This window comes from Geospiza fortis, unplaced genomic scaffold (assembly GCF_000277835.1).
Source record: "Geospiza fortis unplaced genomic scaffold, GeoFor_1.0 scaffold117, whole genome shotgun sequence".
NCBI classification, from domain to species: domain Eukaryota; kingdom Metazoa; phylum Chordata; class Aves; order Passeriformes; family Thraupidae; genus Geospiza; species Geospiza fortis.
The window spans coordinates 1,151,403-1,178,133 of record NW_005054500.1 but is presented as its reverse complement, the minus strand read 5'-3'; the positions used below and the strand labels follow the sequence as shown (position 1 = coordinate 1,178,133).

General features: G+C 40.5%; 1 protein-coding gene across 1 annotated transcript in view; it reads left to right on the top strand.

Annotated features, from left to right (window-relative positions):
• The first annotated feature begins 322 nt into the window (after positions 1-322).
• Positions 323-26,731, top strand: part of ABCB7 (ATP binding cassette subfamily B member 7) — a 34,251-nt gene continuing 7,842 nt past the window's right edge. Inside the window, exons 1-13 of the mRNA XM_005428725.3 lie at positions 323-396; positions 1,866-1,952; positions 7,065-7,184; positions 14,375-14,507; positions 15,665-15,933; positions 17,101-17,189; positions 17,719-17,806; positions 18,451-18,625; positions 20,013-20,170; positions 20,703-20,866; positions 21,026-21,155; positions 22,168-22,339; positions 25,881-25,984. Of these exons, the coding sequence (XP_005428782.1) occupies positions 1,887-1,952; positions 7,065-7,184; positions 14,375-14,507; positions 15,665-15,933; positions 17,101-17,189; positions 17,719-17,806; positions 18,451-18,625; positions 20,013-20,170; positions 20,703-20,866; positions 21,026-21,155; positions 22,168-22,339; positions 25,881-25,984 (1,668 nt within the window). The 5' untranslated portion in view covers positions 323-396; positions 1,866-1,886. The remainder of the gene's footprint in view (positions 397-1,865; positions 1,953-7,064; positions 7,185-14,374; positions 14,508-15,664; positions 15,934-17,100; positions 17,190-17,718; positions 17,807-18,450; positions 18,626-20,012; positions 20,171-20,702; positions 20,867-21,025; positions 21,156-22,167; positions 22,340-25,880; positions 25,985-26,731) is intronic.

Here is a 26,731-nt window from a genome sequence, read left to right as displayed (position 1 = left end):
AAAATGAGAGGAAAGGGAAAGCTGGGCTTTTGTTGTACAGAAGAAACAAAGTCTGATGAGAGTGGGGATGCAGGGAAGGGAAATTCACTTCATTGTCACTGAGCAGTTCTGATGTGTGAATGTAATTTATTTTACAGCTGCTCCCCACCAATTTTCTTTTTCTGTGGTCAGTTGTTAAAAAACAAAGCCATCTGCCTTCTTTTCATGTTATGCTTGTTTACATAAACTAGATGAATATTCTCTGAATGTGAAGTGCATGTTCTGCATGACTCTGTTTTCATTTCTCTCTTTTTTTTTTCCTCTTGTTTTATTCTGTAGATTCCACCAGTCTGCAGGCAAGGATCATGGCACAGTCTGGGAGGGAATTATTCAAGACCATTATTGGAGCATTCAGAGGTGGGTATAAATTGTTGTTCTTCCAACTTGCAGGTCATGAGAAACTTAAGCCTTTGCAGCATCTTTCAGTTTAGACTGCTGTTACTTTGATTTTTTTTTAATTTCACTCTTGACAGTTCTGAAGTTAAATGGCAACTTGTTTCTGCCCCTAGAAATCTTTTTGAATCTCTGCAAACTAATGGTAACACAATAACTTCAAAAGAGAGGTCTTCAAAGTGTGGGGTTGGGGTGGTGATATTTAGATTCATTTATTAAGCACAGAAAATACCCAATTAGGAAACTGAGTTTTCCTTCAATATGTAGGGCTTAATTCCTTCAAAATTCTGCTTAGGTTGTAGAATATTCTCATCAGGATGTCAGGCTCTTACTCCTATGAGGTCTGCTTGCCTTAAAACCAGTGCAAACACAGGGAAGATGAAATTTTTCCTGTTTGTGGAAGTTATGACACATTTCTGGGTAACACACTTGTTTGAATGAAGGTGAGAAATGTGTTTTTCTTGCCTTTTTTTTTTTGCTTTTAATTATAAAATAATAACCACTCATAACTGACTTAAGTAGCTAAAATCTTTTGAGGGTCATTGTGACTTCAAAGCATGAAATCTACTTAGATTGGGTTTTTTGATGCTTTTCTTTAAAATGTGAAAAGTGACATTTCGATTTGGGAAGCCCTGGGGTCTGCTATCAACCAACATACATAAAATAAAATTGCTAATGAGCTTTTACCTAACTTGAACCTAGAAATTGTCAACATGTAGCAAATCTTTTAAACAAAAAGCAGATTCTTTTCTGAAAAGCTTTAACAGGTCCATTGTTTGTGGCAGGCACTTTGAACTTGGAAAAATGCCTGGTGGTAGTGAGTTGTTATTTTTTAGTACATCTACATGCATAAATAAATTCAGAAATTTTCTCCAGGGTATCTTGGCCACATGCTAAGAGAAGTGAGCATTTGTTTTTAACAAGCAGGTTCTTTTCCAAACTGCCCCTGGAGGCAGGGGCAGGACCTCTGGAACGGGATAATGTTCCCATTCCCATCCTGGGAGGAAAGACAAGTGGGAAGCAGATTTATCTCTTTTTTTTGCCCTCAAGTAAAGTTACTCTTACATACATGGAGAGAGTATTATTGCTTAAATGTGTTCCACTTTACATATTATTGTGCCCAAGTATGGTTATCCTCCAAAACCTCAAGGTTTTCCTGTGTTTAGTTCATTTTTAATATTTAAGGATCTGTTATCTTTCCCTCCTGGCTGCTTGGAACATGCTCTTTGCTGCTAGGATTATTATATCCCTTTTTTATTATTGTTTTCTTAAGCAGGGCAAGGTTTTTAGAGGGAGGTGAGATCTTCTATTAAAACAAGTTTGAACTGTTTGACGATGAAGGAGGTAAAACAAGCCAGTAGTTCTTCTTTCTGCTGGCTTTTATGTGCCTGTTTCCTGAGGTTCTTGCAAATTGAGTTTTCATTTTCACACAGATCTTGCCCAGGTGGCAGCTGATGGAGAAGAGGATGTGTTGGCATGGCCATGCTGGTGGAGGGCTTCACACAGATCCAAAGGAAGGGGTAAAACTTGCTCAGTTATTATTGCTTTTTAAATAAAAAACGCTATCAGCTTCCCCAAAAAACCTAAACCTAAAAACTGAAGACCTCAAGCTACAATTTGTCCAAAATTCTCTTGGTAGATATATAAATATTGTAGTAGATACTGTTAAATTGTCAATGTAGACTTGATAGCTCTTAAATCACCAAATGTCTGTGATAATGGTGTTGAAGGGCTTAATTTATTTTTTAAAAATACCATTTTACTGTTACACACTCCCTTGAAAGTGCCCTGGATTAGATTCTCTTGATGGAAAATGTTTCCTTGTCATTCACTAGTCTGTTGATCTTGTTTGTGACTGATATTTGCCCGTGACTTGGCAGACAGGATAGTAGGAATCAGCTCATGGGTTATTGCATCAATTGGTAAAATCACACTTGAAATGGGAGGGGAGAGAAGCAATTAAACTGTGTGTATTTTTACTTGGAATTAATGGGAATACATTTGGTATATTTTGACTGTATTTCTATTCAGGAAGCACATTAAAGTAATGATGATGGTATATGAGGAGAAGCAGGATCTTTTATTAGACCAAATGATTACAATCAGAAAATGAGGCAAACTTTTGGTTAAAACAGGACAGTATCAACTGTGTGATTAAAACTGCCAAATCAAAGCTCTTGAGTGTACAGAACTTCCATCTTCTCATTTCCTGGGCACACTTATTTCTGATGCTTTGTGTATTTGCAGAATCATTCTCTGTGAATGGTTGTAACTTGTTGAAACTTGGGTGGAATCTTCCCTAAAATTAATGAAGAGCACATTGATGACAAACAATTTTCAATTTCAGAATCCGGGTCTTCCAACTTGTTCAAACTTGGATGGAATCTTCCCTAAAATTAATGAAGACCATATTGATGACAAACAATCTTCAATTTCAGAATCCAGGTCTTTTAGGGCTGCTCTGCTGGTTTTAACTGTTCTGAGAATGTCTCTCCTACAGCCTCAGTTGTAAAGAAATTGAAGAGTTCAGTTTAGGATTTTCTTTCAAGTTTTCATCTGAGAGTTGTCCCTTCATTGAATCCAGACCTGCTTGTGCTACATGCAGAAGTCAGGAGAGGTGTATGTTTTATTGTGAGAGGGAATTTCATAACCTGAGGTGTAGCCAGCTTGTTTTAGTAAACATCTGTGATCTTTTCTGCATGAGGCACAGGGGGAAACAAAATAATTACCTGTCTCCAGTCAGTGGTACCAGTGGCTCTGCATGTAATGTTAACTTCAGACTCATTTTAAGACCCTCCTTGTGTAAGCTCTTTTCAGGGATTTCCTGGGCAAAACAGACTTCAAACCTGAGTCTCCTTCTCTGTTTCACATATTTAAATTCCAGGGTTTTCTTTGGTCAGAAAGGAAATGGAAGGTTCTGTTTACCACAACACAAGTAACCTTAAGGGATGTGGGATGTTCCTTAATGCTAAAACTAACTAGCAATATGTTATCCCAAAATTTTGATGCCAGATGATATTTTTTTCATTTGCTGGCAGTGTAAAATTCCATTGGCATTCTCCCTTCAGCCTCCACTTGCAGCTATTCCTGTGTAAATCAATCTCTTAACTTCTTTATTGCAATAAATGCAGCTGAAACGTGGTTAATACAGGACATGGTCAGTTAAGGCTGTTGTCTAACCAAACAAATACCAGCTGTCCAGGAGAAAGCAGCAAGGACCAGCTGTGGAAGAGGTGAAATGTGTGAGGAGTGGAAAAAAACAGGGTAGTGTTGGGTTTGCCAGGAATTTCTCAGCAAAACTGAAGGGAAGGAAATGCTCTGCTGCTCCAAGTGCAGTTCCTGTATCTCATGTGTGCTTGCACTTGGATTCAGTGGGTAAAAATACTGGCACCCCATTTACTACATTTTTTTCCCTAGGATTATACTTTTAGGAGAACTGCAGGTGAGATATCTGTCAGCTCTATTACACCTTTCCCTGTTCCAGATTTTTTCTGACACACCAGGCTGTTTATTCTGACTTTGGGAGTGACATTTTAAATTGCCCCTTTTACAGCAGCTTCTGCAGGTACAGAACTGAACCCTAAGGATGAGCACAGAGTGAAGAGCACATTACCTTCATCTCACATGGAACTACTAAAGAAACTTACACTTTTTAAAATTCCAAAATAACTTTTGCTTACAGCAATGGCTGCTGTGCTGAGTACTGAGATCAGAACTGATCTTCACCAGCTTCAGGGGATTTTTTGGTGCTGGTTGGGAGAATAACCTTTTGCAGGGGGAGAAACTTGTGCTGGTACAATGGAAAGGATGATAGAGCTGCCTGAGGGAGCACACAGGGAGCCAGAATTGTGTCTTTCTCTCTTCATCAGCAGTGACAGCTTAAATTCAAGTCAAACTACCACTTTCTTGTATCCCACTTGTGACAGCTCATCATCCTGGCACAGGCTTTATCCACCAAGTGACAGGGGCAGCCCAGTGGATGCCTTGCAGTGCTCAATAACCATGGAGATGGTGAAGAGGAATTATGGCTTTCTTTTTTTTTCCCCCTCTTTAGGTATTTTAAAAGGTCCAGAACCTGAATGGGATGGGTAGAAGGGGCAGGAAGTTGGTCAATGGTCATTCTTTTGCAGATCACCTTCAGTATTGCATAGAGTGCTTTAAAACCATGCTGCATTCAAGAAGAGGAAAAAGCTTTCCTTCATTGCTCCCTACTTTATTAGATTTCTAATATTTTTCCTTCCATTCCTTGCATTTCTGTAGAAATAGACCTGTAAAGAAAATGCAAAACATTACTACCATTTAAAAGGAGGTGAAATAAATTCATCTCTTAACCTTTTTATGTACCTCAGAGAATCAAAAAAGGCCTGAGTCCGTTGAACAGATTGCTCATTTTAATTCTTAATGTTGCCACTTGCATATTTAAACAATTTTTTAACTCATGTTTCTGTACAACAGTAACATTTATTTCATGGTAAACTTTGATGTAATATGTGTGCATTTTGCATCCTTTGATATTTCTTCTTGTTCCTTTGCAAGGCCTTTGGCAAGTGAGTGGCTGCCTCCTGACTTTTTTCTAAATGGATTTGCTTCTGTCACCCTTCAGAGCCATGAAAAAAGGAAATAGATTCCTTGTTTGCAGCCAATATATTTTGTTCCTTTTAATAGGTTTTCTGTGCAAAGTCTGCCTAGCCAATAGCAACATATAATTAGAACTGCTCTGATTGCACTTTTGTATCTTTTGTGTTAATGTGGTACCAATTTTTTTTAACTTCCTTTTAACCTGTAAGTGGCGATCAAAGATATTTTCCACATGTTTGAACTGCTTTTTATGCATATCCTTGGCTCAAATGGAAAGATTCATGTATATGCTGCAGCAGATATCTCCATCTTTTAAGTGGGTAGGACACAACAGAGGCACTTTTGCATCCTCTCTCTACTTGCAAGTATTCCATATACCCATTTTTTAAAAGTTCTTTGAAATGTGCTTATCCTGTGTAATGTTCCAATACATTTGCAGTGACATTTGATGACAAAATGCCTTGGTTTTGCTTGAAGCTGTGACTAGAAAAACTGAGATGAATTTCCTGGTGCCTTTAAAAGCTTACCTTTATAGGATTGGCTTCCCTGGTTGCCTCAGCAATTTTACCTTTTAACAGACCTCTTCTTTCTTGCATATTCAACCCAGACCTTAACAGAGAATTTATTTTCTAATTTGGTTTATCCTCAAACAGTAGGATTTATTCTAATACTTCTCCTTCCTACTGACTTCTGTCACAAAAATCATCTTTGAAAGGTGTGCACTAACTTTTTGTTTCCCTCCCTCCTCCCCACTACAAAATATTGCCTGAAATGGAGAGATTAGCTGCCCTTGCTGCCCTCCTTTCTCTCTTAGATAACCCTTGTGTCTTTCAAGTTAACCCCAGTGTAGCTAGCACAGAAAAAGGAGTTGTTGATACTTGTGCTGTGTGTTGCTGCACATCCTCTTGTTCTCAATTAGGAAACGTGGTTTAGGCTGCAGATAATTTAGCTTGGGAGTTCAGTGGGATTATCAGAAGTGTCAGTGATAAACATCTGTCCATCCAAAAAATAATTCACCAAAAAACCCAACAAAATAAAAAAATACAGCAACCAAACCCAACAACAGGAAATAATCCCAAAGGAAAACTTAAACAAAGCAGAAAAAGTTATATTTTTCAAGCTGTCTTGTTAAATGGATTGTGCTCTTACTTAGAGGAAAATTTGAGATTTGGAGGAGAAGCTATTTTAAGAATTCAGTTAAAATTGATAGCATCATTTAAAGGTCAAAACTTGAAGTTGTGTCTAGATCTTGTTGTGTTTATTGCAAATACAAATTTTTCTCACGTTATTTTTGACACACTCTGTGAGAGAGCAAAATCTTGAGCATGAAATGTGTGCAAATTCTCCAATTTCTTAATGTAAGTCTAGGAGTTCAAGCTAGGGCGACCTGTAGCAGATATTGCTGAATCCCCTCACAAAAAACATACCTTAAACAATGCTCAGTGATACTGAGCATTGTGCTTATCCTGTGTAATGTTCCAATACATTTGCGGTGACATTTGGTGACAAAATGCCAACTTGTAGCCATGTACATCTTCTGCCTTGTGAAGCCTGATTTTCCATGGCAGGGAATGTTCTCCAAACTATTTATGTTTATTGTGGACCTTTCAGGCTTCCTTCTTGCCTTAGATATTTTGTTAATTTGTTAATTTTTTTGCATTTCTCTCCTGCTTTTTTGAAACATCTTCCAAAAAAAGAAGTAGCAAGCCCTTGACTTTTGTACAGCAATCTTGAGGAGATAAAAAAGAAGGGTCAGTTTGTTTGTTCTGTGAGGTGTTTAAAGATGGGGAATTGTGGCTTTCTCTGTGTTTCAGTTGTAACCAGCCAGCCTTGCACTCTGGAGAACATGGAACATTTTAACGGCATGTCATGGACATAAACTTCTCCACCTTGAAATGTTAATAGGCAGTCCTAGTCTCAGGCATTGTCAAGTGTCTATTTCCTATCAAATAAAATACAGAAGTGATCCAACTGTATAAAATACACTCTTACTTACAGTTATTTTACTTCCCAAGTCTCTGTGTAAGGCAGTGCTTTGTTTGTCCTTCCCCCAGCTGAAGGAGATCGATGCCAAGAAGATCATCCGGGCCATGCTGTCCTACGTGTGGCCCAAGGACCGGCCCGACCTGCGCGCCAGGGTCGCCCTTTCCCTGGGCTTCCTGGCCAGTGCCAAGGTAAGAGCAGATACTCCCACACTTGCTGTTCATCTGTGCAAGGAATGACTTTCTTTTCTAGTATTTAAAGGCTTTTATGCTATTAAGATGTCTGGGTTTTTCACAGGGACATATATGAGAAATGATAGATTGGATTTTGGAACAGGGCGTATCTGCAGGGAATACCCATGTGCGTGTTTAGGGAGGTGATGATGACAACTAGAATTTTTGTTTCCCCTGATCTCATTAGTTTAGCCCAGGATTTTCCATTTCTGGTTCATTATTTACCTCAGAAATTACAGGAAATGGGAGTTAAAGGCTGTTCTTCTCTCCTTGTGTGGTGCTGTCAGACAGGATTTCTTCAAGGCTCTCTGCCCTGATCAATGTGGTGGTGCCTATTCACAGGTCTTGCTGTGCTGTGTGTGGGGATTTAAGCTCCAGTCTGTTGATATTTCTATATGAGATAACAGAGGAATTAATTGTTTTGGGGACTCCTCTGGTGTCCTGAGAGAAGCTGTGTAACCTTTTGTATTTAACATCCCTGCTTTCATTCAAATGATTTTTCATGTAGTCTTTGATTATGAAATGGAAGATTGCTCTTACTTTTATTTCATTATGTGAAAGGATCTCTATTCTTACCTGCAACAACATTAGTATTTATTTGTTCTTTCAAAGAATTTGGCATGCTAAGTTTTCTGCAGATTAAAAGGGGATATAATTCAAATTCTATGCAAACCTTGGAGAAATAGTTCAGAAGAGCAAATGTTAACTTCCTTTTGCTTTAAATAAAAAAAAGAAATATTTGATTGCAAAATACTGGTAGGAAGTTTTGTGAATTCCATTGAGACATACAGCTCAGCTGGGTTGCTTTTAAGTACAGCAATTTTAACCAAACATAAAGCTAATATTAGCACTCAGCACCATTGCCATGTTATGAAAAGAGAGAAGAGACAAATTTCAGCTCTGTAGGTGTTAAAAGAGGACTGCTTGGGAGAGAAATGTGCTCATTTCTGTGAGCTGAAGCTGGTCTACAGTGCTTTCTCAAGAGGTTTTTATCTCTCAGGTACTTGTGGGTACTGTCTCCAGCAGATACTTGGGTTGTGCTGCAGTTCAGGATGTTGCTGATAATGCAGGTGATGACATGCAGAGTATGACTGGACTGTGCAAGTGAGCTTCCCCCTTTGTGTGTGCCTGGGCAAAACACACAGCAATGCTTTCCACTGCATTTTAAACTCTGGGGGAAGCTCTGCTCAAAATACAGATGCCTTGAGGTTTTGTGATGTGGCTCTACCAGGTGGAAATGAAAATTATTCTCACTTTCTTTTTAAAGACTTCTATTAGTAATGTTAATAATAATCTGAAGACAATTTTTAAATGCTTGAAGTATTTTTTCCTGTTCTTCTCCCCGCTTCCCTATTCTCTAATTTGTAGTGTTATACGCATATGATGGAGGATGTGAATCCAGCCTCTAATCCTGCATGTGGCAGCACTGTACCTTGCCTTTAAGAAGTCTTATTAATGTTTCAAGCAGCTTTTTGGGATGTTAAGAAAACAAAATTGATGACCAGGATACCTTGACTCTTGCAAATAGCTCAGTATTTGGTGTAAAAAAAAGCTATTATATTTCTACTGGGAGAGAGAGATGTTTCCTCATCAGAAAATCATGGAACTGCTCTTTGGGGAAGTAACTGGTGTTTGGATCTCTTAAGTGTTCTCTTAAGTTTCCCACTTTATATTTGTACAAGGCAACCCAGAAGCCCTGATGTTCAGAGCAGACTCTCAGAAGAAAAGCAGAAAACCTGTTGAGCTTTGCCCAGGTTTTAGGAGATGCTTGTTAAAGCAGAAGTGTTTTGTGAGAATGTTTGTTTGGGCAAACAAGGATTTCATTGGAAAAACACACAGCAAGCTCTCTATGGAAAATAAATATCATAACTGGCAGGGGTGAAAAATGTTATGGATGTCTTCTAGCTGTTCTTTGCTACTGTTCTGTCATTACAAAGCTGTGTTGGATAACTGCAAATTAAGGAGTTACCCCTCATCTTAGGAGCTGTGCTCACTCTTCCTTTGTGGGAAGAACTTTTCTTGAATTGCTTCATGCTTTACACATACTGTGTGTGTGTGTCAGTGTGACACAAGTGATGTGCAATAGTTTATTCCAGAGCTGTAGTGAGTCTGCCACATCTTTGAGCCCTGAACATCTGCTGCCCTTCCAAAGGTCACTTTGTCCTGGAGAAAATGCAGTACAAAGTAGTTTACCTGTGTCTTTCCTGCACCATGTGTAATTGTGTGTGCTTTCCTCATTATCCCATTTGGGAGCCCTTTGTTCTGCTTGCTTGTGAGGTTAATTACAATGCACTCCACAGACCACACAAGCTGTTTGTTAAAGTTTTTCTGCTATATAATTGTGTCAGCACAGGAACACCAGCATGTTTTTCTCCTCACTGCAGTCCTGGCCTGATTTCTTTGTTCACTATGGAACAAAGTGAATTCTGTGTCTGAAGGATTTACATCCTTATTGTGGATTTTGTCTAAAAGGCCCCTCGTTCTGAGGTGGTTTGAATAGAGAACTGTATGGTCATGATGGCTGCTGCAAGTCACCTTCCCTCAAAAGAAACACTTCTGTCAACCTTTTGGCCAATTCCTTCTGAATTTGACAAAAGATTTTCAGGTTTTATGAATTTACAACGCTAAGTTTCCAGTTAAAATACAGTGGCTGTAAGGTGGCTTCAGTTTTATTCTGTGAAAACTCCAAGGAATCACAGAGGACAGGTGGGTTATGAAATTCTCAGCTATGGGGGAAAAAAGTAAGGAATATACCCCCAATTTAATTTGGTTACTTACCCACAAAACAGCTGGAGTTCATTTCTCCTTGTGCTGCTGCTTGAGAAATAATTTGTCTCTTTAAATCTTCCAGTTCAGTAAAATTCACTTTCAAAACAAAAGCCAGTTTGTGTGCAGTTACTGAAGAGCCTGCAGTTACAATCTGTCTTGACTCCTTTTGTGGGGCCCAGTTGCCTGTCATTGAACAAATTATTGTGATTTTTGGTTCCTTTTTGTCTCCACAGAGCTGCCAGTGGTATTGTGAGCCTTCAAAGCGAGCTGTTAGGATGGCTTTTTATGACAGGATGGAGTCTGCTCCAGGGCTAGTGAGGTCTTTTCTTCCTTGCAAGATGTGTTGTATTATTATGACACATTTTAAATTTTTACTTTAAATATTTATAGGTTATCTAGATGTGTGTACACGATCTGAAGGATGCAAGAGGAAGGCAGGTGAGAGGAGTACACAGGGAAAATCTGTGTTTTCAGACACATAGCTCAGCCTGCTCAGCTTCTGCATATCTGCATTTTCTTTTTCCATGTTTTCCTACATTTTTGGCTTTTCTACTGGTGATTGTATAGCAAATGCTTCCTTACTTTTCTGGGTTTTTCCCTTTTTCTTCTGTGACACAAGGAGAAAAGTGCTGAGGCTTCTGAGGAGCTGGATTAAACACATGAATATGACAAAATCACTTGTCACCTCTGTCAGCCTGCAATGGGTTTTGGCCTCCTGGTCACAGACCAGGCATGTGTTATTCATGAGCCAAAGAATTCTTTCAGACTCTCTGCATTTCTACTGACTGCTAATTCCATCAGGTTCAGAGCAGGAATTGTTGGCTAAGGAGGCAGGACACAAGAGTTGAATTGCAAATTCTGCCTGCACGCGAAGATAACGATATCCAGCTGATCAGTGAAGCATGTTCCTATGATCTTGGTGTTTGAGCTCTTTCTGGGGGCTCAGATGGAGTTAGATAATTGCAATAAACCTTTAGAAATTGGGAGCTTTTTGAGGAGTTTCAGGTGAAAAGTATTTAAATTAGTTTGAGTTTTTTCCCTACTGGAAAAAGTGTAGTTCAGGTCATCATTAAATTTGATGAAGCCATGAAGGCAGGTGCTTCTTCCCTCATCTGGAGCACATTTTGGAGCTTCTTTAGCAGTCTTGCCTCCACAAGGGATGGAGATTTCTATGTGTATCTCCACAAATGGAGCTGTTGGATGTGTATGTTTATATTGGTCCAGAGATAAATTCAGTCATCTTCATGCCAGCATTTCTCACTGAATTTTTGGCAAAGAACAGTTCACTGTGGACCAGTTTTATCTTGTTGGGGCTCAGGCTGTCATTAATTCATCATCTTTATTAAACAAAAAATGCTGGGAAGAGCAAAATGAAAGATAAGGCTGTTTGCCTTAAAAGTAGTGTAGTCCCATGGGGGAATAAAGATGATACTGCACTGTCAGCTTAAAACAGTGCAGTCATTAAAAAAATGTTTAAACTCATTTACTCATGATTCATTCTAGGGCAACCTGCTGTTAAATGTGGCCAATTGAGTTGGGATGATTTCATGGGATGCTGTATTTGCTTTCCAATAAATTCAAGCAAGGATAAGCTATTAATTCAAACCCAGAAATAGAAAATGTACAAATTCATATTGAAAGAGTCTTTTTAATGGGAATTGTTATCAAGCTTTCAGGCATTAGGCAGAGGAGGGAAGCCTGTACAGATATATTGTGTAAGACAATTGTTTTTCATGGTAGATTTTCATGGTCTACCAAGGTGTGCTTAAAGCTTTTTGTTCTGTGCCAGCAAATACAAAGAGAGAACTGTGAATTTTTGCAGAAGGATGAAATTTTGTTTCCATTACTATGAGCGTGATCTCATTGACTTAACAAATTGAGTAGGAAAGGCCTGTTTCTAATAATGGCCTCTCATCTCTTGCTATAAACTTTGTAAGATTAACTTTTTTCTTTTTAAATTACTGGAAAGCAGACTGTCTTGATTGCTAATGAAATGCAATACTGTTCTGCCTTGTTCTTATTCAAGCTTTACCCTCCAGGAGTCAGAACAACTATAACCTGAGACCAGGCTTTAAATTTCATTTAAAACTCTATTGGGAAGAATTATATTGATGTAAAAGAAGACATTTCTGCAAAATTGTAGGCTGTTACCAGTTAAATTAATTGTGAGTGGAGAACAGCAGTTTAAAGAATACATCTCTTTTCTTTAAATGGACTTTAAATATATCTGTAGTTCTATTTCAAAACTACCTGTAGTGTAGCACAGTCTAGTGAGGAATAAAATCCCTGCAGAGAGATTTGTGAGAATCTGCAGCAAATGAAGACCATCTGCATGACAATTTTCTTATTTTCTCCTGAGAGGTCTCTCCCAGGAAAACCTGCACTTTGTCATGTTGGTTGTCACTGGAACACACATGGCAGTAGATTCATCTTTATCAAGAACAAAATGCCACCCCAGAATGGAGTTTCAGTATCTCTGAAGGCAAAGTGGAGTTGTTTGGTTATACTGGGGAAGGGATTTGAGATTTCCACAATTCCCATCTGTTAGAAGGAGAGCTGTGGCTGAAGAACTCTCAGGCTGCTCTGGACAAGTTCCAGAGGAATGCTTGGTGTAGGACCTGATCTTTCAGCTGCTTTCTCTTTTTAGTCACTAACAAACCAGCACTAACCTCACCCAGGTGCCCTCAGATCTCATGTATCTCCTCTCAGGAGTTATCTGAATTATGCTGTGTTGAGAATTTTGATGTGTTTTTTATAATGTATTTCGTAGGAAACACATGGGGGAAAAGGAGAAAATTAATTCCTTCCTCATTTGCATTTAAATCTTTAGCCTAAAACACTGTCTGAAAAAACTTAACAGCACAGATTCAAAAAATTCATTTACATTTTATTCTTTAAATCTGTAGTTTACAAAAATATTTTCAAAACCCAGTTACTCTACTTGGTGAAGTTTGTACCTTCCACTATTTGCCATAACTTGTAAAACTGGGAATATTGGATCCTGGGACAGTCATTGGAACTTCTGGAACTCTGTCTTCCCCCTTGAATTTGGACTGAACTTAAGAATTACTTTATCACTCTTTTATCTCAAAATCTGGTTTTATCCAGTTAATCTGCAGTTTTTTCCCTGGGCTTTCAGCTCTGACAGATGTCCCTAAATACAATTGAGATCTAAGTGGGTATCCAAAACATTTGGTGGAGAGAGCTGAAATATCTGTATCAATCTGGTTTCTGTTTCTTGTTTCTTCTCATGTAAAATAATTTGTCATCTCCTCACAAGTTTTTTCCAAATACTAAAAAAAAAGCCCAACCTTAAGCAAACTCAACTTACTGTAAAGTATTTTAACATCTGCTATGATTGTAAGATTGTAGGTCATAACATATTTGTTCAGCTGCTAAAATAGTTGTGTCTTTATTTTCAAATCTCAACAGTTGGGAGCAATTTGAATTAAGAAATTCTAATTAATTTTGTGAAGTTTGTCTGTAAATTGCTTTTCTTGTTGGTATAAGTGAGCAATGTAACAATGGTGCGTTAACAAGGAATTTTAGGTTTTCAGTGAGGTTTTCCATTTTTTCTTGTGCTACAGTTGTGCAAATAAAAAACTGCTGAAGTTGGTGTGTTTACATATCCATCTGTTTGGGGTTTCACATCTAGAGGGGCCAGCACTGTTGACACACTGGGTGATAGGTGGTGGATGTGACTTTTTTGTTTGAAAACTAATATTTGTACAGTAATTTGTAGTGTCTTATAGACTGTACAGAAAATCCTTTGTGCTGCTGTGCCAAACCCCTGGGTTTGTGCTGACACCAAGTTAATATTTAGAGTGATGTTGCAAATGGGGAAGCATTATTTAAATTTTAGGGGAGTATTAACAGAAACAAAGGAGGGGTTGGTTTATTTTCTTTGACTTCTTGGAGCTTTGGTTTAATCCATCCCAGTGACCCAGGGTTAGCAAAGTGAGTGGTTTCCTGTGGAACAGAGCTTCTTCACAATGAATACTGCCAGCACCACAAAGATCAAACAGCTCCAAATGATGACACAATTTAGTAGCACTGTGTGTGCCATGCAGTGGCTGCTGCTTGATTCATTTCCTGGGCTTGCCATGCTGTCCTGAGAGCTCAGCCTCACTTCAAGGTCTTTCCAGTGTGGTTTGTTGAGGATAGAAATCCATATTTAAAAGGAGACAGTGAGAGAGAGACAAAGTAACCCTGCAGTCCCAGCAGCAAGGGTTTAACATCCTGCTTGAAATAAAGAGCCAGCTCACCTGCACTAAGTGCTCAAGGACTAAATATAACAGTAGAGCAATTTCAGAAAAAAATAGTCATGCTCCATAGATGTTTTAATGCAAATGGTCTAACTGGTGTGCTCCTGCTTTCAGGCCATGAATATTTTGGTTCCCTTCATGTTCAAATATGCAGTGGACAGCCTGAACGAGGTGTCTGGGAACGTGCTCAACCTCGGCGATGCCCCGAGCACCGCGGCCACCCTGGCAACTGCTGTCCTCGTGGGCTGTGAGTGCACTCCCACATCCTGCCTGGGACTTCAGGGGCTGCAGGGAGGGAGGGGTTCACAGCTCCTGCCCATTGCACTGCTGGCCATCATAGCTGGTTGTGAGTCACAGAATCACCCAGTGGTTTGGGCTGGAAGGGACCTTAAATGTCATCCGTGGGCAGGGACACCTCCCACTGTCCCAGGGTGCTCCAAGCCCTGTCCAGCCTGGCCTTGGGCACTGCCAGGGATCCAGGGGCAGCCCCAGCTGCTCTGGGCATCCTCACAGGACCTGCCCGCCCTGCCAGGGAACAATTCCTAATTCCCAATATCCCATCCATCCCTGCCCTGTCGCAGTGGGAGCCATTCTGTGTGTCCGAGGGCACAAGCTGTCTGGCACAAGCTGTCCTCCACAAGCTGTGTGGCCTTGGGCACTTCCAGGGATCCAGGGACAGCCACAGCTTCCCTGTGCACCTGTGCCAGGGCCTCACCACCCTCCCAGGGAACAATTCCTAATTCCCAATATCCCATCCATCCCTGCCCTGTGGCAGTGGGAGCCATTCCCCGTGTCGTTTCCCTCCATCCTTTGTCCCCAGTCCCTCTCCAGCTCTCCTGGAACCAAACCCACCTAATCTCAGCCCTGCTATGTCTGGAAAGCATTATACTATCCATGTACATTGCCCTAGCCATATGGCCTGTCCAAGTACAGTCATCAGCCTCCACCATCCTACCTATCCTCATGCTAGCATTTAGGCCCTGAAAGGTGCTCTGGGGTCTCCCTGAAGCCTTCTCCTCTCCAGGTGAGCACCCCCAGCTCTGCCAGAGCCCCCAGAGTGTTGTAACAATTTCATAGTTACGCTGTGTTGATGTCTATTCCTAATATTCTCTGACCTTGCTTCTGGTATTCCAATTAAAAAGTGAAATAATGCTTATAGAAATTATTCTTGATTATAAATCCTGCCCTTTCTTATAACCAGCTATAAAAAGAAACTGATTTAAATGTGTGCACAATGGTTTATAAATGAAAAATTGCATAAAGCTTGGGCCAATTAAGTATAAATTACCTTTGAACTAAAATTGTTGAAAATATATAAAGAATGAGTCTAGTGTAATTTCATGCATGAAGGGAAGTTGAAAATATAATTATTTTCATTTTGTAAACTTTTTCATTCCTTTTTAGATGGTATCTCAAGAGCTGGGGCAGCGTTATTTAATGAAGCTAGAAATGCAGTATTTGGGAAGGTAGCTCAAAATTCAATCAGGAGGATTGCCAAGAATGTTTTCCTGCACCTTCACAACCTGGACCTGGCCTTCCATCTGAGCAGGCAAACAGGAGCTCTGTCAAAAACCATCGACAGAGGCACCAGGGGCATCAGCTTTGTTCTCAGTGCTTTAGTGTTTAACCTGGGACCCACAATGTTTGAGGTGGCTCTGGTCAGTGGAATTCTGGTAAGTGTGGTTAATCATTGTTGGAATTGTCTCATTTAGGAATGATGCTCTTACCAAAGTCTACTGAGTACTAATAATAATCATTGAATTTATAAGGTGAAAGCAACTACTTTAAAAGAGAGCAACACATAGTTTTCAAGTATCTGTTGCTTTAAATAAGCTTATTTGAAATGATTTTCACATTTAAAACCTCTCTTCAGCCAGTTGCATTTATGTGGACAGTTTTTAATGTTTTTCTACAGAATTGTTGGAAAAAATGAAATCAGAAAAGTAAACTGTTCACACAAGTGTCAAATATATCCAGGTGAATAGTGAAGAAACAGAATAAAAATGTTGTGGTTCAGTGTATTCAGAATAGAGGAGGGAGTGATTATTGGTTCTTTCCTGAATACTGATCTGGACTTATCCAGAACTTAAAAGTGAAAATTAGCTTTTGGAAAACAGGCTTCTCCTGGCAGGTTTTAAGCTTAATGCCCTGAAATTTGAACTTCTACAAAATAAATCACACGTTCTGTCTTTGAAGTCAGGATCTTTGGGTGTTATTTGGGTGCAAAAATCTGAATCATGATTATGTATCTTGGTTTAAATTAAAAACAAGAATCTTGTTCTATTTATTGGCCTTTTTGGAAAGACTTAATCAAGTTTGAATGGAACAGTGAAATGCCTGTTGGGTTCCATTTTCTAACCAGTGGAAATTGCAGACCAGGCTGGCTGTCAGCCAACCCTCCTTAGGGCTTTTCTCTCCTGATGTGCCCTGAAGTACAGAAAATGCTTCCTAAGTTGTTTTGCAAGGCCATTTATTTCTTCTTCTACAGTCCAGCTTTATTTCAAAATCCACTGAAAAAGCATAGAAACAAATACTTATTTGTGAAAGCAGCATAAGCATCAGCAGCATTTATGTTTTATAATGTGAAAAATAACTTTGCAGTATTATATACACTAGCTCTTGGTTATTGCCTCCAATCTTTTCATCTAAATCCTTCTTGCTGCTTTCCTTTTGAGTTGAAGCCTTTATTTAGCCTTAAGCTGTTCAGAGCAGGGATTGTGTTGGGAGGGACCATCATTTCTTGTCTTAAAATTAGAATAGCTTAGCTGGAGACATCAGTGAAGTTTTGAAAACAATGATGATTCTTTTTTTTTATTATTATTTGATTTGAAATCTTGCAGTATTACAAGTGTGGTGCCGAGTTTGCTTTGGTCACTCTGGGGACCCTGGGAGCCTACGCAGCGTTCACCATAGGAATCACACAGTGGAGGTAAGGCAGGCCCTGCCCTCACAGTCCTCAGGGTGCTCCCATGCCTCAGCCTCAGCTTGGGATGGTGCCTTCAGTGGCTGCCTGGAACAGAGGCCAGACAGGATTAAGAGAATAAAGTGGGTATTTATTAAAGGCCTTCAATAGGTTCACCTTGGGCAGTGCAGAAACCACCAAGGACACACCCAGGATGGACAATGGTCACGAGTTTTTCAGACAATTACAAGTTTGGTTCATTTACATATCAGGGGTTAATCCTCCAATTCCAGCTTCAGGCAGTGAAGTCATATTCCCCCAGTTTGCTCCCCCCCAATTCACTTTTCTTGATACTTTTCAGGGCCTGAGGCAGTAGAGCATCTTTGAATCTCAGGCCTAGAGGAACTGTTTTGTCTGACCAAAATGTGAAGACAGTTAACTAACACTCTATATAGAATTTAGAGTTATACACTAATGCAGTACAGGGTTTGAAAAATAGAAAAGCTAAAATCCTAATGCATCAGTGACTGGATGAAACCTTCCTTTCCTTTCCCAGGACAAAGTTTCGGATAGAAATGAACAAAGCTGACAACGACGCTGGTAACGCTGCCATTGACTCGCTCCTGAATTATGAGACTGTGAAGGTAAGGCCAGTCTTTACTACCAGGCTCTTTGTCTTGCTTCTGTCAGCCTTAGGGAAGTGAGTCATAAGATTCATCTTTAAAGGGCTGCATATTTGGAGCAATAGCATATTTCTAAGCATTATTCATTTGAAGAGGAGTGCGTGGCACTGACAGAGTAGCGGGAAGGTTGTTAGCGGGGGCTGGGAAAAATCTCTTTGTTAATAAAGAATGAGAAGTTTCTTTCATGGCTGAATCACCTTGACCATCAATTTCTGCAAAGAGTAAACTTAGTCTTGAAGAGGAGATTTAGGTTGGATATTAGGGAAGGTTGATCACCCAGAGGATGGTGGGGCACTGAACAAGCTCCCAAGGAATGGACATGGTCCTGAGGCTGCCAGGGCTCCAGGAGTGTTTAGACAGCTCTGTCAGGCACAGGGTGGGATTGTTGGTGTGTCCTGGGCAGGAGCTGGGCTGCATGATCCTTGTGGGTTCTTTCCAACTCAGGATATTCTCTGATTCCTTCCTTCAGTTGTGAGAACTGTTGGAGAGGAGCTGTGTGTGTGTGTGTGTGTGTGTCACTGCATGTTCATACTGGATTTTAGAGCCACTTCACCAGTCCAACATGTTTGTCACTGTCACATTTACCATTTTTGTTTATATTGTAGTATTTCAATAATGAAAAATACGAAGCCCAACGGTATGATGAGTTCCTGAAGACCTATGAAAAAGCCTCCCTGAAGACTACCTCTACTTTAGCTCTCCTCAACTTTGGCCAGAGTGCCATATTTAGTGTGGGTTTAACAGCCATCATGGTGCTCGCCAGCCAGGGCATTATTGCAGGTAACTCACCTGTCTGAAAGCCTAAAATGAGTCTCCTTTACCTCAGTTCATCCACAACAGAGGTGTTAGTGTTAATTAGCTGAGGGTTGATGTGATAGTTCATTTTGAGAGTTTTTGGTTGAGAGTTTTAAGTTTTGTCTATATATTTCTGCTTCTTGGGAGTATTATTAATTCCATTTTATCTCTCTCTCAATGGCTCTCTCAATCATACTATGATTTTATCAAAAGCATTATAAAAGTTTAGCAGTTAAAGAAAGATCCCAAGAAAATGTCACTTTAGGAAGTTTTTCTTAAAGGTTTTTGAAAGGCACTTCTATAGATAAAAATATTTCTGTGGACATTGTACAAAGATCCTTTCTTTTTGCCCTTCTCCCTTACCATTTTGGCAAGACTCCATGTATGTATACCCCTGTGCTTTGTTTCCAGTAGTTTTGTTACCAATAATTCACTTTCCTTCCATTAATAAGGGCACATTATTAAAATAATTGCTTCCATCTGTTCTACACTTGTCTAATTTACTACATAAAATAAAGCCTGCTTGATTAGGAAGACAGAGTACAAACTTCAAATACAGAATTGGGATGAAGCTCTGCTAAAGCAAGGTGGTTTTAGAGTAAAAATAATGATGCTTTAAAGACTGTTAACATCCAGAAGTGTTTGAAGGGCAGACCTTTATACCATGTGCTCTTTCTTGCATCTGCTTTGCCCTTTTTAAAGATGCCAGGGCAGGGAAGGGTTACACTGAACAGATCAGTCAGTAGGTGCAGTTTATAGCTGTTCTTAGGAAGATTTAGAATAGCTTGAAGCAGGATGGTAGACATATGGCTTTAAATCATCTTTCTGGGCCTGTTTCAGCTGAACTGACCTGCCACTTACCTTTAGCTGCTGTGACATCCTGAGCTTTCCCTTGATCAGCCTGTTTGATACCGAGCTGCCCAGAGCTTCTCAGTGTGTTTCAGCAGCTCTCTGGTACATACAGTGTGAAAGCTCTCTCTTGATCATGACAGAATCTATCATTAGGATTTGTCTGTAATTGTACTTAAGATTGTCTTTCCTGATTTGTGCTTCCATATATTATTTCCTTCCCTTTTAACTTCCTTAGGCCTCTCTGAGGATTTTACAGTCTGATGTGTGTGCTGCTTGCCTTATTTGCCAGTGCTATTGCATCTTTTTTAAAGTGAAATCCACACAAATATTGCCATTCATTTCAGGCACCCATATAAAAATCTGGGAATGGATTCTGGGGTTTTGTTTGTTATTTAAACATCTGGGTTTAGAAATGAGATAAAAGAAATTAGGTTTGATGGACTTGATTCTTTCTTTTGGTGCATCCTAAAAGGAAAACCCTTCAAGTCTCCTTATTCTCTCACACCCCTTTTGTTTTAAGGCAGCCTTTCTGTTGGAGATCTGGTAATGGTGAATGGATTGCTGTTCCAGCTTTCTCTGCCCCTGAACTTCCTGGGAACAGTGTACAGAGAGACAAGACAAGCACTGATAGATATGAATACCTTGTTTACACTTCTCAGTGTAGATACCAAAATTAAAGTAAGTAGTAGCTTATTTTCTTAAAGTACTTGGGCATTTAACAGGGCTGTTAGTGGCAATGCCATCATTTTACCACATTCTCATCTTCCAGGTTTAATTTCTATTCATGAAAGATTTGTTGTGTGTGAGGTTGCTGTTCTGCCTCTTCTTTAAGTGCAGTTACTGCAATAAGTTGATTTTTTTTTTCTTGCAGAGAAGCAAAAATTGCTTCATGGAAGCTGTGTTTGTATTGAGATTTTTTTATTTAAGTATTCATGCCTCGTGCTTGAATTTTTATTGGTAATTAATGATGCAGAATATATTGCAAAAGAAGTTATGAGGCAGAGTGTTTACAGCAGAAATTTTTACCTCCTTTGGGGAAAAGGAGGAACAAACCAATGTCACTTGTGCAGCAAAATATGATTATTTTCCACATATCTGAGCTGGACTGTCTGTTTGCCTTTTTGTGAGGTGGGAAAGGGACTGTTGAGCTTGTTGAAGTGTTGGAGATAATTTCTGGGCAGCAGATAAAGTGGAATTCTTCTTTTCATAGGACAAAGAGCTGGCTCCACCCCTGCAGATCACCCCCCAGACTGCTTCCATTGCCTTTGACAATGTGCATTTTGAATACCTGAAGGGGCAGAAAGTCCTTGCTGGAGTGTCCTTTGAAGTCCCTGCAGGAAAGAAAGTGGCCATTGTAGGAGGTAGTGGGTCAGGGTGGGTAAATGGACTAAATATGCCAATCAACGTAGAATTTAGTTTCTTAAATGTGGTGCTGCTTGTGTTTGCTTTTTATTGTTTGTACATCATTCCTGATTGGAGATTGTAAATGGCAAACCAGGATGTAACATTAACTTCAATTCTTTTCAATTCCAGGAAAAGCACCATTGTGAGGTTATTATTTCGTTTCTATGAACCTCAGAAAGGAAACATTTATGTTGCTGGACAGAACATCCAAGATGTCAGTTTGGAAAGTCTGAGAAAGGCAATAGGAGTTGTGCCTCAGGTATTCCATGTTTCCTTCTCCCCAGACAGTCCATTGGAACAGTAACTCTGGTCTATTGTAGCAGTAATTCTCAGTATCTGGCACTGTTCAGTGAAGGCCACTCCTAATGCAGTGGTTTTGCATGGTGACTTTCAAAGGAACTAGACTTTTTTCCCCCAGGAAATATTATGTTTTTATATGCATCATCATATAGATCCAATTTCTGAAATGTGTTTAAGCCTCCCCATGAGAAACTGCCTCCAGCTTTAAGTGATTTAGCTTTATAGTTGATTACCACCCGTAATGAGTTAGCAAAGTGGTGAAACTGTGCATGACATACATATTTAGGACACAAAATGTATTAATCCCTTTTTTGGGAAAAGAAATGTCCCCAAACACTTTTACCTTCAGGCTGTGTAAAGAAAAATACAAACCATTCTGTATGGATTCTTTCACAGGCTGGGGACTGTAACAGGCCCTGGTTTTGCAAGGGCCCCATGGTGTGCACAAACCTAAAGATAGGAAATGCCAAGCCATGGTGAATGGGCTAGAAAGACCCTATTCCACCTTTGGACCCCTGCTTATCTCTCTGTAACCCTGTAGGTCACTTTCCTTTAACCTTTGCCATTGGAACATTTCTGATCCCCTGTACCCTATATAAAGGGCTGTTTTAGCCTGGTTTTGATAGAAGAGCTGTCACTGGAACCTTTCTCAGAAGAACCAATAAAGACATCATTGTGGGACCCCACATGGCCTTCTCTCTTTCCGCCTGCCTGGGCACCTTGCAAGCTGAAGAGCTGATAATCACTAAAGAGCTGATAATCACTAAAGAGCTGATATCCCTTAAGCTTGCTAAGGTTGCCTGTGGCTGAGAACTGCTTGGGAATTGGGACAGTCTGTCCCATAGAGGACTGAGCTATCCAGACCCTGCAGCCTGCTGGGGACACCCTGAACCCAGCAAGACTGATTTAGGGGACAGTTCTGAAGCTGATGTTCATAATTTCTTCTTTAAATGTGCTTCCCGCCAATGCAGGATGCTGTTCTCTTCCATAACACCATCTACTACAACCTGCTCTATGGCAACACAGAGGCCACAGCAGAGGAGGTGTACGCGGTGGCCAGGCTGGCAGGGATCCATGATGCCATCCTGAGGATGCCCAATGGCTACAACACCCAGGTTGGGGAGCGAGGACTCAAACTCTCAGGTGGGCTTCCAGCTTCTTTGTATCCCTTTTGCTGCCTCAAAGTTTCATGCAGAGTTTAGTCCTCAGGTTTGCTTTTAGTTTATTTAGTTTATCATACAGAATCATTAAGGTGGGAGAAGATCTCCAAGATCAAGTCCAGCCTTTGAGTAAATCCCACCATGCCCATTAAACTGCATCACCAAGTGCCACATCCATTCCTTTTTGGCTTCCAGGGATGGTGACTCCACCACTGCCCAGGGCAGCCTGATCCAATGTATGACCCTTCAGTGAAGAAATCTTGCCTATCATCCAACCTGAACCTCCCCTGGCCCAGCCTGAGGCTGTTCCCTCTCCTCCTGTCCCTGTTCCCTGGGAGCAGAGCCCAGGCCCCCCCAGCTGTCCCCTCCTGTCAGGAGTTGTGCAGAGCCACAAGATCCCCCCTGAGCCTCCTTTTCTCCAGGCTGAGCCCCTTTCCAGCTCCCTCAGCTGCCCCTCATAGGATTTATGTTCCAGGCCCTTCCCCAGCTCCATTCTCTTCTCTGGACACTCTCCAGCCCCTTAATGTCCTTATAGAGAGGAGCCCAAAATACCTACCTGGAAAGGCTGAATATTAATATGAAGGTGTGCAGTTTAAGGCAGCTGTAGTCTGCAAGATGTTCAAAGGAATGTATTTTCAGGGGATAGTGTTAATTGAGGTTGTAAGTGAGGCTGGTGGTGCATCTAAGTAAAAATTATTTTTCTCATGATCTGTTTGGGTAGTGGACTAGAATTGGGCACTTTGTGTGTTTTGAGGGATGCAGTGGGTGCAGACAGAGGTGCTGCCTGTTGCAGAGACAGTTCTGAGGGGGATTTCTTTCTCTGCAGCTGCTGCAGTCAGGAGTCCTGGTGCCTTTGAAAAAGGGGGTCAGAGGGTACAGGCTGTACCCAGAACGTGAGTGCAGGAGAAAGTGTGCATGCTGCAGAAGGGGATTATGCAGAGACCTAAAAGAGAAATAAAGTATGTGAAGCACAGATCTGGGTGAGGGAATAGAAGGTGCTAAATAGGTACTGGCAGAACTGAAGAGAATCGTGCTAACAATGAAAGATTTGTCTTGTGCTGCCTGTCTCCCCACACTCATAATTGCTGGAAAGAGGATTTGACTGACAAATAGGTTTGAAATGTCTTGGTGTTGATAGAAGAATAGAATGGTTTCAGTTGGAGGGAATCTTCTAAAAATCATCTAAACCAACCCTCCTGCTGCGAGCAGGGGCATCTTTCACTAGACCAGGTTGCTCCGTGCCTTAGAACTTATGTTGAGGTTTAGATTGGCTTTTAGGAAAAATCTCTTCATCCAAAGATTTGATCAGGCTTCTCAGGGCAGTGGTGGACTCCTCATGCCTGGAGGGATTTTACAGCTGTGTGGATGTGGCACTTGGGGACATGGGTCAGTGGTGACCATGGTGGCTGGGGGAACAGTTGGGCTCCATGGTCTTGTGGGGCTTTTCCAACCTGCATGATTCTGTGTCCCTTTCTGAGTCTGGAGCATTGTGTGTGGGTATGTTGGAGTTTCCTTCTGACCTCGTGACTCCTGTAACAGAGCCTTTCAGAAAATGGTTCTGCCTTTCCTCCATCCTTCAGTGTGTGCTGCCACTGGGATGGTCATAAGCACCCACCTGCCAGTACTTCCACAAAGATGGTGTTGAGAAAGGGAAGGGAATTGTGTTCTTTTACTGCTTTGTTTGTATTTAACAAAGAAAGAGTATGTAAAATACTCAGGAGAAAGACAATGGAATTCTTTCGAGCTCTGAATAAGCATCTGCCACTGAAAGAACAGCTTCAGTTTCTTATTTTCAACAATTAGGTGAATATTGACAAATCCCAGTTGTAAACAAGCTTCAGGAATGTGTGCAGCCAGGGTACAGGAGTCTCAGGCCAGTGCTCTCAGAACTGGTGTCATTGTTCAAAGGATTGGAGATACCAAATGGAAAGCTCTGAGTTCCTTCAGTGGCTGTGTAAAATGCTACTGCTAATTGGAATCTATAGTTCTCTCAATAGTAGATTGGCTCCCTAAATCCTTATAAAGATATGTATTGGATTCATTTCAGAATCGGTTTCTGGGGTTTTTTTAAGTTGGGTGAGGCTTCCTCAAGTCTAAGGAGAACACAAAGTCCTGCTTTGTTGTGTTACTTTGTGGCAGGAATAGGGTGAGTAAAAGCTGCGTGAATTGAAGTGATTCTCTTTAAAATCCAGGGGTTTGTGTGCACAATGGAAAAACAAGATTTTAGCTGCAATGACAGATTTGCCAATTTAAGTGGTGATGTAGCATTTTGTGCAGTTCTTACTGTTCTCAAGGATTGATTCATCAAGAGTAAAGAGTGAAAAACAAGTTGTTTGGGTTGTTCCAATTAGAACCCATATCAGTGTTGGCTAATAGATGTGTAATAGGCAGAGCTGCAAATCCCTGACTCTGTGAATGGAACAATTTCTGTGCTGCTGCCCTGAGTGTGAATGGGGAACAACATTCCCTGCAAATATGGGGGATCTGGTTACTGAAATATGTCTTTCAAACATGGATATTGTCAAGCTGTGAGTTTTGAAGATGCTGTACAGGGGAGGGAGGGAGAGCACACTAAAACAGACTGAGTAAATCATACAGTTCTAATTGCTCCCGAGTTCTGCCAAAGACAGTTTAAAATGTGAACTGCAGCATTACCACCAGCCTTTTAAATGGTTTATGAAAGCATGTTCTCTCCTGATAGGAATGGAACATTAACAAGAATATAATGGTATTAAATGGAATGTTTTGAAGTCTTGCATAAAACAAAGGAGGACAAGTGCACAAATGTGACGTGTTTGCGTCGCGTACCAAATGTTTAGCAGATTTTAAGTTCTCAAACGCACCTGTTTTCCTGTCTGTAAAAGTTGCCCTGAGTTATTCTTGAGTAGATGTTGGCTGTAAGAATTGTTTAGGAAGGAAACTAGTCTGAAACTGGGTTATATCAGAAACCAGCAGGCTGTAGGTTGCAGGCTGATGGTGGTTTGCAGTACAATATTAACTGTTCTTGAGTGAAATTTGCCATTTTGGGGTGGGAAGTTGGATGAATATCAAGGAGAGACCTGAAAGACACAATGTGTGAGCAAAATGCCTGAAATCCAATACAGCAGGTGTGGAGAGTACAGTGGTGAGAGAAAACTGGATTTGTATGTGCAGAGTTCCTAAATGGAGCAGAGCTTAGGCCAGGTTGAATGGGCTCCTACTCCCAGGTGTACAGAATGAGTAACTGTACAGCATTGTTACTCACCTGTGTCAGACTCTTGCCTTGGAGCAGATACAAAATAGTTCTCTGTCCTTTTCCAAAAGGATGAGCAATCTTGAATCACTAAATTTACCAGGGAGCAGGAACTTGTGTGCTATCTTATGTAACGTGTCAGACATTTGTCAGCAGTGACTCTGATGCCTATTAAAAAAAGGAGAAAAAACCCAACAACCAACCCTTCAAAATCATGTCTGCTGTTGAATTTAGACTATCACAATTGTAACTTAATCTTTTTTCTTTTTTTTCCTCTTTCCCCCTCATTCAGGAGGAGAAAAGCAAAGAGTTGCAATTGCCAGAGCAATGTTAAAGGAGCCACTTATTTTTCTCTATGATGAAGCCACATCATCTTTAGATTCAATTACAGAAGAGGTAAATTGAGATAAAAATTCTAAAATTTAGGTGATACAATGATGTTTGATTCTGATGCTTTTCCTTGTTCTTTTCCTCTCAGAATTCTGTTCTTTTTCAAGTGTTTTCTCAGTATTATTAAGAGATGCTGTGTTGAAGCTGTTGTCCTAAAGTGTGGAGCAGAGATACTCAGTCCATCTCCATGGAGAGAGTGAGGGATATCAGCTGTCTCTGGGATATTTTCTGTTTCCACTCTTGACACATTCATACCTTGAAGCTGGTGCAGCTAAAAAATCCCTCTAAATAATTGAGATATAATGCAGGACAAACCCCCCTGGTTTGTTGTGCAGATGCAGGTGATGTGGGTGTGACCTGCAGTGCTGCTGTTCATTTGTGCTCATTCCACAGGAAGAGCTGTGACATGCATGTGGTGGCACTGTGACAGGAGCTGCATCAGCCTTCATAACAACATCTTTGTTTAAGCACAAAACTCTCAGCACCAGCAGTAATTTCCCAAACTGATGTCATCAAAAATGAGTTAAGCTATGGCTCTGTTCACTTATGCAGATTGAGTGAATTTATTGACCTGTAATCACTAAATTGCTTTCATTTTCCAGATGCAAAGAATCCAGAGGATGAACTGTACATCCATATAGCACAGCTCTGAAATGTAGCACAGCTTCCTCGTGGGCCAGAAATGTCCACATCACTCTGAGTTCTCACATTTTTCCTCTCTTGATTTGCTGTATCTGTGCAAGAGTCATAAGC